The following is a 12,025-nucleotide window of genomic DNA, read 5'->3' as shown; positions in this document are numbered from 1 at the left end:
GTTTGTAGCATGGGAGGTGAAATGGTTGGAGTGGAGAGAAATTCAGAAAGCTTTGTCTGAGAATGGAAGACCTCTTCCACACAGAGGCCTCCAGAGGTGAGACAGAATCTCTGATGGGTGCCTTGAATATTTCAGAGACAGGACAGAAAAGCTGAACTTAATGTCTGAATCCTGAGCTAAGGCCTTTGAGTTTCAGGGAAGCCCAAGAATTTAGACAATGAGCCTACTGAAGTGACTAGGATGGGATGACTGAAGGCCATGGCATCTTCCCTGATGAATCTGGACTAGTTGAGGGCTCTGACCTTGGAACTCGCAGGTGGACTTTGAGGAGCAGCAACACATCTAAGAAGGGGCTCCTTCTGAATGCAGCAGATGAGGACTTAAACCCCACAAAATTCAGTCTAGAGAGACATAAAGGACTATGCCCCTAGTGTTGCAATCTACCTGTCTGTTAAAAAGTTTAGCAAACTGGTCATGATGATTGTCTTTATTCCCTCTTAGACCTGGAGTTGTTTTGGGCTGGACCTGGGGTTTGTATATTTCCTTTCCTCCAGCCCCTTACATCGCCTGGGTGACTTTGGGCCCTGACACGTGTTTGTTGAATAAGGTATTGGAAGAAAATAAAATGGAGTAAGCATTGTTAAGAGAGTCAGGGTCTACACACTTCTTGTGCTTCAGTTCTCAACAGCTGTTAAGATGCTAAACCTGTTGTTAAACTCAGCTCAAGCCTGAGCCATCAACATCTTGGATCAACGATGGACACACATGGACTTGACCTCCTCCTTATAGTTTTCACCTCCCTGGTTTTGTGCACTGGAACTAACCAGTCCCTGTTAACCTAGCCAGCGATCCTTCACTTGCATGAAAGAACGCCATTGTGTGGCTTCCGCCTTCATAAGGCTCGCCTTCTCTGTTCTTTCCAGAGCACTGTTTCCGCTTGTTCCCTGAATCTGCTTCTCTCAGGTTGCAACTCTTTGTGCTCAAATACATAGTTTTTATTCTTTATTACAGGTTAAAACCTTTTTTTCCTGGTTGACAAATATTGAATATGTAAGCCTCCTTTAGAGTAGAGGGTTTTGTGTAGTAGATTTGCCTTTTACCATAAGCTGAAAAATTGCATCTTAGTACAATCATCAAGTAATTACTAAGTCAATAATTTACATATAAGAAAAGCATGTTTTTTTCTTAGAAGGTTCATAGAAGGCCACAAAATTGACACAGCTTTGAGTGTAGTCACTCATGTTTTGGGTGATAAAAATGGTCCGCAGCATTTATTTTACTTGGTTTTTAGTTTCTGGTATACCAAAAGCCAGCTTCTTCATGACACTTAGGATAATTTTCCTTCTGTTATCATGCTAGTCAAATTTAGAAAGAATAATATATTTTGCGTTAACCAGGAGACATTTTCCAGACCTTCATTAGGAGTTGGAGGAGGATCAGTATTCCTGGCATCCAGGAGCGCCTCTGTCGGGACAGGGATCCCTGCAGGCGGATTTGAGTTCTGCAGTGGGAATGAGAAGTGCAGCGTCGGCAGGGAGGGCGCCCGAGACGATCAGGGTGGCGAGGACCGCGCCAGAGAAGGCGGGGCGGCAGCGCCCGGGGTTAGAGGAGGGGCGTGGGAGAGCCAGCAGGGACCCGCTCGTGGGACCGCTTTCCCGAGAGCGAGCGCTTGGCGCGGCCGCGGGGAAGCGGGTGAGCAGGCTCAGGCACCTCCCCGGCGGCTCCTGCAGTGATAAAACTTGAGAAATAACAAGGAGGGGCGACTCGGCGTCTCCTGGGTCCAATCCCGTCCCAGAAACGAACAGGCTCCCAGGAAATTAAGGCTGAGAGAGGCTAAGGTGACCGACGTAGCTCCTGCACTGCTGCACCTTCCCGGGCTCTCGTCTCTCGGCATTTCGTCCCGCGCTGGGATGGCAGGCGCGGGATCCCGGAGCTCCCTGCGCGGAGCCCCCGGCAGGCTGCTGCTGACCCTCCTGGTGAGTGGGGGCCCGAGCAGGGCACGGCGCAGGCAGCCGCCGGGAGCCAGGGTGGGGAAGAGGGTGGATCTGCCCGGGTCCCTGCGGCGGGAGTGATAGGGAGCGAAGTAGACCGGAAGGTGATGGCCCGCTGTTTAGCTCAATCTTGGAGGCAAGGGCGAGCTCAGATTCGGCCCGGAAGGGTGAGGATAGAAAAGGCGCTTTGAAAGGGAGACTGGGGACTGAACTTTTTGTTTGGGACACGGCGTCCGATTGATTGAATCACATGGGTCGCGCTCCCCCTTCGCCGCGCTCGGGGTGCAGGCTTCGCTGCTGGGCGGGGACTGAGGTTCGCACTATTCCCCTGGCTCCCGGGCTGGTGCTGGTGGTTGGAGCGCGTTTGGGTGGAGAGAGTGGAAGAGTATTTGATTAGGCATTTCAGGATCCCGGAGTGAGCAAAATACGGACGTGAGATGGAGTTCCAGGGCTGTCCCCTACCCCAGGGTCATCTGGAAGGGGACATTTGTGCTTAGAGGCACTGGAGCCATGCTTCTGGGTCCTGGCGAGGAGTTACCTCTGAAAAACGGCTTGTGGGTTTTGTCTCCCCAAATGTTATTCAGCAGCTCACTTATATTGTCCACCTCCTAGCGCCACCCGATGGGGGCGCAGAGTGTTCCTGGGGCGCGAGGTGGTGGGAAGGCTGGATTTGGGCTGAAGTTGGGGTCGTTGGTATGAGGGCAGTGTTGGGATGAAGCAGAAAGGATGGAGTCAGGGTGGGTAGGGTGACGGGACTGGCGTGGGGCTGGGTCTAAAGTTTGGCTCCGGCCAGACCTGCCCAAGCCCAGAGCCCTGCCTGGGGTTTCCTGTGCCCGGGAAACCTGCGACTCAGGACCAGATCCGCCTGGAGAGGAAGTTAGGGACAATTCTAGAATTTGGGAGACGTGAAGGGAAAAATCCGGAACTCCGACGGCGCGATTACTCTCTGAGCTTCAGTGGAAACCAGAGATGCAATCGGGGACGTACTTTGGAAAGGGGCTGGAGACGGGGGACTCCTCCGCATCTGAGGATGGGCGTGGGGTCCGGCGGCAAGGGGCCAGACTTGGCTTAGGAGTTAGGTCGACTTTGAATTGTTGCTCCTCCTCCACCTCCAAGCAGGGAGACCAGATCCAAGCTTTGTCCTCTCTTTGAATCAACGAGTTATGAATACTAGATTGATAGTTATTATCTAAGATATATTTATGGACAAGGATTGTAAAACGAGCGCACTGACCTGCCAGGCCACTAAAATGTCTGAGCCGGTAAAATAACTCTTTACAAGTGGAAACTTCTCTCAGAGTGTGTTCTTTTGTGATATAATTGATAGTGTTTCCAGCTTTTTTGTTTAAAAGCATGAATTTAGTGTTTTCTCTGAGAAAGGAATGGAGACATGGGGAGAAGAAGCTGCGGAGGTTCTGTGTTACCAAGATTTCTATATGCCGGAGGGCAGGGCGTGGCGTTAAAGGCGCTGTCCGGGTGGCGCTGGGGTATTGGGGAGTGGCAAGGCAAGAAAGTGCTTGCAAATCTAGAGAGAGCATCAGCTCTAGTATATGACATTCGTTTAGGAATACTTTAAAAAATAATTTCCTGAAGCTTAGATTAAATAGTATATCTGGAGAATTTTAAATGGTAATACTGGAGAGTGTATATAGGATACTTTCTTTCATTGAAAATCCTCCATTTACAAATAGCTTCAATTTCTGTGCAGATGGTAAATTAACACTTCCATTGACCACACTATATCTGCATTTCCTTTTGGCTCACTTACTTGCCAACTTTTCAGCCTAATACCAATGGCATAACATTTTAGAACCGGTTTTCATTTTATTGATACCTTCGCTTCGCGGAGCTCTCAAAACCAGTCCGATGTTTGAAGTGAAATCTCTTCACAGCAAGTCTTTAACACAATACTGAGACTTAAAAAAATTTTTTCATTGTTGTTCAAGTACAGTTTTCTGCCTTTCCCCCCACCCCAGCCCAACCCCCAGCCCTCCCCACCTCCCTCCCATTTCCACCCCCCCCCCCCCGTTATTGTTCATGTGTCCTTTATAATTGTTCCTACAAACCCTTCACCCTTTACCCCTGAAATTCCCTCCCCTCCTGTCACTGTCAGCCTGTTGTCAATTTCAGTGTCTTTGGTTATATTTTGCTTGCTTGTTTTGTTGATTAGGTTCCTGGTAAAGGTGAGATCATATGGTATTTGTCCCTCACCGCCTGGCTTATTTCCCTTAGCATAATGCTGTCCAGTTCCATCCGTGCTGTCGCAAAGGGTAATACTGAGACTTTTAACATGTTAGCCTTCCCACTGAACTGTGTCAGGGGCCCAGGGGTCTTTCCATTTGTACTTTTCTCCTGCACCCTTTTACCACTTTAAACTGTTACAATTTCTGATGACCCCCCTTGCCCTCCCCCAAACAAAGAAAAGAAAAAAAAGGAAAGGGGAAAATTCCTAACATTACAAAAATTGTTAGGGGTGGTGAAAAATGATTTGCATTAGCTCAGTTGCTTATATGTCTCCTGCCAGTTGTCAATACTGAGATTCTTTTAAATATGTGTTTAATCATGTCCATCTCATCAAATCTACTTTGGGAATTATATTGTTATCGTATATTATAAAGAGCATGTATTTGTGTAACAGTGAAAATTGTAAAGATGGGAAATTGTAACCCACCCCACCATTCTTTTAACATTGTTTGTGTAAGTGCTACTCTGACTAATATGTAGCTTATAGATGAACAGCATATTTGTATAAGAATCCTAGGAACTGGTTCCAAAAGATACAGACTTCAACCTTCAGGCATACCAGCTCTGGGAGATTTGCTGACCTCTAACCTTGGAGTCAGGAAGGCAGGAAGCCAGGATGGCCTGAGTGAGGCTGGGATGACCTGAAGCCAGGATGAGTAAACCAGAATGAGGCACGGGGGACCATCACTTGCCTCATCAGAATGGACTGTGCTCCTCTGCCTCTAGGGAAATTTTCAACCCCTTTCTTTGATCTCTGTTCTGTTTTACTTCTCCCTCCTTGTAAAATCCTCTCCATGGAGATGGGTTTTGAGATGTGAGTTCCCCATCTTCCAGGTGGCTGGCGCCTGAATAAACCACTTCCCTTTACATCAGCACCTGCCTCTGAGTATTTTTGGCTTTCATGGCAATAGGCAGCTGGACCTGCTTTAGGTTACACTTGGACACAGTTAATCTATCATTTTGCTAAAAGGGATCTTCTTCAAAAGGAACTAAAATAGAGTTTTCATTTATGGCATAACACATTTTTCCCTTGGATTACATGAATTCCACCTGAAACCTATGTCAACAAATTGGCATTCTACCTTTTCAGATTTTACAGCATTAATTAAAGAGACTAAAGTGTCATGAGAGTCCCGTACCAGACTTTTTTTTATTCTTGATAAGATCGACATATTTGTCTTTTAAAATAAAAACATGTAAAATAATTTCTATTATATTTTGCATTAGTGAAAAAAAGCATAAGGCAAATAAAGGAAGTGAATGAGAACTAGTTTATATTAAACCCATGATCTTAAGGATTCAAAGTTTTAGTATATATAGATCAGTGCATTATCAGTAACCTTTTGAAAAGGAGGTTGTTGTTGTTCACCTTGAGATCCAGCTAGATCCTGGAGCACCTTCTGAATGACTTGATACAAAGCACATTTTTCAGCCTTGTAATTTCCTCGGCAGTTGGTATTCCATATATGGCATCTGAGGTGACTTGTGGTTAATCATACTTTTCATTTAAGTAGAATCTGGTCTTACTAAGAGTTTGTTAGAAGGAAATTAGTAGAATTAGCTCAGTGCTGAGAATGCAGAGAGGTAAATCTTGCAATTTACCTTTGAGGTGATAAGAATTTGGAAAGTAATGTTTTCATTTTGTAGAAGGCCGTGTCCATAGGAAAATTTATGAATTAAAATTTACTAACTGTTATGCTCAGTCAAGACAATGTCTTTATTTTTAAGATATTCCATAGATTTCAATTACTTAAGCTTCTTTTTCTTTATTAAAAGAGTGTCATTTTAGAAAGCCTACCTTGTATATCCCCTATAAAATTGAACAACAGTAAAAAAAAGTAAAACAATCTTAAATAATCTCTTTGGTTTTCACCTTCCTTTTGGCTCTAGACTTTTCTATCAGGATTTAATGATTTGTATGATAAGCTTTGTATCATACAATTAATAAAATTCGGGTATACTATAAAATGAACCAAAACAATTTTTCCAGGCTACAGTAGATAGTACCTTGTATTATCATTTAAAAAAATTTAATTTGTTATATTTTGATTTAGAGTTGCTTTACAGCTCTAGGTTTTATAAATCAGATACTTAAAGTTGCCCCAAAGGGTTCTCCATTAAAAGAGATATTTTGTAACTCAAATAATCACTCCATAATTCACCAACCTTTAAAAATGCCTTTTCATACGTTGCAGTTTTTACTGAGTACTCTTTTATATAAAATTTATTTAAGAATATCTTTAAAGGGCATTAGTTCATCATTGCTAATCTAATAATGCCTTTACATTTTTTACTTTACTTTCAATAATATATTCAATCCCCACAAATATAGTATCAAATCACTTTTAGTTTCAAGAAATATGACATAACTGAAATCTATATATGAATATCATCCTTTTAAAATTATATTAATGAATCTTTATATTATTTCTTTTTAAAATGATTTTACTTATTTATTTTTGGAGAGAGGGGAAGGGAGGGAAAGAGAGGGAGAGAACCATCGATTGGTTGCCTCTCACACGCCCCCAGCTGGGGACCTGGCCCGCAACACAGGCATGTGCCCTCACTGGAATCTACCCAGTGACCTTTTGGTTTGCAGGCCAAGGGCTCAATCCACTGAGCCATACCAGCCAAGGTCATTTTATTATTTTTTAAAATGCCTATTTATGCTATACATAGTCTTTTGTATTTATGTTTTAGAAAGAACATTTAAAAAATAAAATAAGCAATAGAGAGGATGAACAAAACCGAAAGCTCTTCTTTGAAAGAATGGACAGACCTTGCTGTGATTGAGCAAGGTTTGTAAAACACAGAGGAGGCCCAGATCAAAAATACTGAGAATAAAAAGGAGGCATAGTTACTAAGAAGACACATGTTTTAAAAATAGGTATTAATATTAATAAATTATTCCAGTTAATTTGAAAACACAGATGTGCAATTTCCAACAAAACACGAATTACTGATACTGACTCAAGGAGGAATATGAAGTCTATACAGACTTAAACCTATTAAAGACATTGCATTAGAAGCCAAACACGCACCTTTGCACACATCCATCAGGCCCAGACCTGTGATAGGTGAATTCTTCCATAATTATATGGGACAGATAATTTATAGCTTATAAAAATTGTTTCAAAAGCAGAAAAAAGTTGACTCATTTTTTGAAGATTGAATGAAGTTGAAAAATAGTAGCTTGATCTCACTTATGGACATATTTAAAATACTAAAGTAAATAGCAAATAAAACCAGTAATGTATTAAAAAATATCACGTCCTATGGGGTTTATCACAAGAATGGAGAGATGGTTTGACTTTAGATGGTTTATTATTGTATTTTAACATAGTAATATATGCAATGCAGTAATGTATTCAGAGAGAAAACATTTATATCAAAATAAAATAAATTCTGTGTTTGTGGAGCCTTTCATATAATTTATGTGGCATTACATTAGATAAGAAGGGAAGACATACTCAGCAATGGAGAAAAGATATGATCAGATAGTTACAGTGAATCACACATAAAATACATTCCGCATGGGTAAGAGATTTAAAAGTTGGAAGTAACTTTACAATTTTTAGATAAGATCAGATAGTTATAGCGAATCACATATAAAATACATTCCAGATGGGTAAGAGATTTAAAATTTGGAAGTAACACTTACAAATGTTGAATAATATATTTATGACAGTGGAGAAGGATTTATTAATATACAAAAGTATAAACAGGAAAAAAGATTAATAAAATTGACTGCTTTCATATGGAAACACTATTTAGCAAAAGATATCGCAAAAAGGAGTTAAAAAGCATCCCATATAAGCCTACAAATAAAAAATACAGTAAACTATGGAAGTCATTAAATGATAGAAGTCAGTGAAAGAGAGGAATAGACAATTTACAGAAGATAAATGGCAAATAAACACACGAAACAATGCTCAGTCTCAGTCGAGATTAAAATCCAAAATAAAATGACAGCCGTAAGATTGGCAAAATTTTTAATGTCCAATCGAATGAATTATAGTAAAGGATTTGTGAAATAGAGGTCTAATAATCTGGAGGCATAAATATAGATTGATATTAGCACTTTGGAGACCAGCTTGGCAAAAGCTACTGCGTTTGGACACGCTCCTATGTTTCCACTTGCAGGTATGCCCTGTCTTGTGCCTGCGAGGCTGTTCGTTGCAGTATCATTTGTAATAGAAAAACCAGAAAACAAAATGATAATCTAAATTACCATCATAGGAGAATGATCAAAATAAACTGTAGTGTATTTTTGGGAAAATCTTAAATATATTGCTGAGTGAAATAAAGCAAGATGTAAAAGGATTCACATGGACATCTTCCAGAAAGTATCCAGCCACATAATATGAAAAATAGAGACACTTATTGAGGAAAATACAAGATACAGGAAACATTGTACATAGGACAACGATGGCTCAGTCCCCTTCAAAGTAGACACCTTGGGACCACACTCAGTTCCCCTACTCGCCATCAACCGCCCCATCGTATTTTCCTGAATCTCATCGATGGTCTGAAGTCTCTTCCCTTTCAAAGGTGATTTTAGTTTGGGGAAAAGCGAGAAGTCACAGGGTGCCAATCCTGGGCTGCAGGGGACTTGAGTCACTTGGTGATTTGATGTTTCATCAAAAACCTCTGCGTGAGATGTGATGTATGAGTGGGCATGTAGTGATGAAGCTGCCAATCACCAGTTGCCCATATCTGTGGCCATTTTGATCATATTGCATCTCTCAACTGACGAAGAAGATTGAAATAGTACTCGTTGATTGTTTGGCCTGGAGGGGTGTACTTGTGACAGACAACACATTCCCAATCAAAAACACAGATAACATGGCCTTGATCTTGCTGCAGCTTTGCCATGACTTCTTTGGGCATGGAGAACCAGGTGACTTCCACTGGGTTGACTGGGCTGTCTGGATCATAGCCATAGACCCACAATCCATCTCTGGTTGTGCTCTTCTTCAGGAAATTTGGTTCATTGGTAGCGGTTTGAATGAAGTCATTAGCAACTATGGCACGATGTTCTTTCTGCTCTGGTAACAGAAGCTGCAGAATGAATATTGCCATGACATATTTCATGCCAAGATCCTGCATCAAAATCTCGGACACAGTAGTTTTGGAATTCCCAGATCAGCTTCTAGTTCTTGCACTGTCAGTCGCTGATCTTTGTTGATTGCAGCCCATACACATTCAACATTCTCAGATGTTCTGCTTGTTTCAGGCCTTCCAGAACATGGGTCACTTTCAATAGATTCTCAACCATCTTTGAAGCATTTGTGCCACACTTTTATTTGTGCTACATTCATTGCATCATCTCTGAAAGCCTTCTGAATCATCTGAATGGTTTCCATGGAGTAATAATGTTCAAGCTTAACTCAAATTTTGATGCAGATTCGTTGCTCTACTCACTCAGTCATTTTGAATGTGATGGCCACACAGTACACATGCTCACTCAACAGCATCTACCGCCCCCAGTGACTAGTACAGTGAAGTTGTCATTTTTCATGTATGTGCATTCCAGTCCATTCCCCTAGGCTGCCAGGCTACATCGATGTCGTGCAATACGTTCTGGTATTAACAATGGCTGGACTTTTTCTGGACATGCTTTTTTATGGGCATGTGCATAAATAATGCATGTATGTTAAAAGTACAAAAATCTACAGATGAAATATATCAGCCTAGAAGAATCTATTCCCTAGAGAAGAAATGTAATGTAGGCCTCTAACCATATCTGTAAATTTGAATTAAAAAATAAAGCAAAAATTACAAAATTTAATTTTTTGAAAGTCTGGATGGGTACATGACCTTTTATTATATTTGACTTAAATATTTCATAATTAAGTTAAAACATTTTAAAGAGTTGTGATTAAAATATTTGAACTTTTTTTTTTGATAGAGAAAAACACCAATTATAGATTGAAATTATATTTGGTCCAATTGCTACATTATTGAGCAAGACCGCTTTTCACCCCAAGAGAACAACTATATTCTTAGGAACAATAATCAATTGAGCATATAAATATGATTGAATTTTTTTAAGGGCAAACAACTTATTATTTAATTGTAGCAATCTGATTATGACTTTCTGAAAATGATTTTTGGGTTTACATTTAAATTAATGTTAACCCTATTTGTTCATATTTTTGAGTTTTTTTCTTTCACCTTAACTAATTCAAGATAGATCTTATAGAAGTATAGTAACATTAAGAGCACATAATAGTATAAGAATTTTTATTATGCATGTATATGTATTTATAACTGTTACTATGACTTAAAAGCTTTTAATTTTGTGAAGAAATCTGTTTTATATTGGATTATATAAGAAACAAAATACTTTCTCATAGTTATTATTCAGTGTTATTTTGATGATATTACATATGTGAATTTGTAAATTTGAAAGAGACTTTCACTGCCAATTTGCAGAGGTGGGTGTGAAAAGAATCGTTTTTGTATCAGTGACAATATATCCTCTTTTGGTTTAAATAGCTTTGTTAAGGCACAATTTACATCCCATAAAATTCACTCATGCTAAGTATATAATTGAATAAATTTTAGCAGATTTACAGAATGTACAATCATCACCAAAATCTGATTTTAAAATATTTCCATCACCTTAAAAAAAAAACAAACCTACATACCCTTTTACAGCTATTTCCCATTCCTACCCCCAGCCCTAGAAAACTAATATCCTCCTTTTCTATATATTTGCCTTTTTTGGACATTTTATATAAATAAATATCATACAACATGTACTACTTTGTACCTAATTTCTTTCACTGAGCAGAATGTTTTTCAGGTTATCCATATTGTAGCAGCTATTAGTATATTTTTTTAAAAAATTTTCACTCGAGGACATTTTTTCATAGCTTTTAAAGAGAGAGAGAGAAAGGAAGAGAAGACAGGAGACAGAAAAACTTCGATGCAAAAGAAAAGCATCTACTGGTTACCTCCCATATGTACCCGGACCAGGGATTGAACCCACAACCTACACATGTGCCTTGGAATCAAACCTGAAACCTTTTGGTTATTGGATGACTCTCCAACCAATTTAGCCACACCAGCCAGGGCAGTGCATTGTTTTTTTACAGCAGAATAATGTTCCATTTTATGGCTATATCACATTTTGTTGATCTGTTTATTAGTTGATGGACATGTGAGTTGAAAGTTTCCACTTTTTTTTTTATCGTTGTTCAAGTACAGTTGTCTCCATTTTCCCCCAACACTACTTCCTTCCCCAACCATCCCCACCTCCCACCCTCAATCCTACCCTCCTTTGGCTTTGCCCACCTGTCCTTTAAACATGTTCCTTCATGACCCTCCCCCTTTGAATATTATAAAAATTGCTGCTGTAAATATTCATGTACAGTTTTTATGTGGGCATAGGTTTTCATTTATTTTGGGTAGGTGTCAAATTACTGTGTCATATGTTAAGTTTACATTTGATTTTTTGATTTTTTTAAGAAACTGTCAACTGTTTTAAAGTTGCTACACCATTTTACATTTCCATCAGCAATGCATAAAGTTTGCAGCTTCTCCACATCTTTGTCAAAATTTGTTATTTTCTGTCTTCTTTATGTCAGCCACTCCAGTAGTTATATCATCGTGGTTTAGGTCTGCATTTTCCTAATGCCTAATGGTGTTGGACATCTTTTCATCTGCTTATTGGCCGTGTGTCTATCTTCTTAGGATAATGTCTATTTAATTTCTTCGCCCATTTGTGTTGTTGTCTTTTTATTATTGAATTATAAGCTTTCTTTATACATTTCGATAGAAAT

General features: G+C 39.9%; 1 protein-coding gene across 2 annotated transcripts in view; it reads left to right on the top strand.

The window, feature by feature from the left end:
• Positions 1 to 1,590: 1,590 nt before the first annotated feature.
• DSC3 (desmocollin 3) overlaps positions 1,591 to 12,025 on the top strand; it is a 47,639-nt gene continuing 37,204 nt past the window's right edge. The window contains exon 1 of one of the 2 annotated variants that reach the window (XM_024580232.4): positions 1,591 to 1,976. In XM_024580232.4, the coding sequence (XP_024436000.2) occupies positions 1,911 to 1,976 (66 nt within the window). In that variant the 5' untranslated portion in view covers positions 1,591 to 1,910. The remainder of the gene's footprint in view (positions 1,977 to 12,025) is intronic. The other variant, XM_024580233.4, reaches the window with a different exon arrangement.

This window comes from Desmodus rotundus, chromosome 10, assembly GCF_022682495.2.
Source record: "Desmodus rotundus isolate HL8 chromosome 10, HLdesRot8A.1, whole genome shotgun sequence".
In the NCBI taxonomy this organism is placed as follows: Eukaryota; Metazoa; Chordata; class Mammalia; order Chiroptera; family Phyllostomidae; genus Desmodus; species Desmodus rotundus.
The sequence above is the reverse complement of the archived record's forward strand: the minus strand, read 5'-3'. Positions and strand labels throughout refer to the sequence as shown.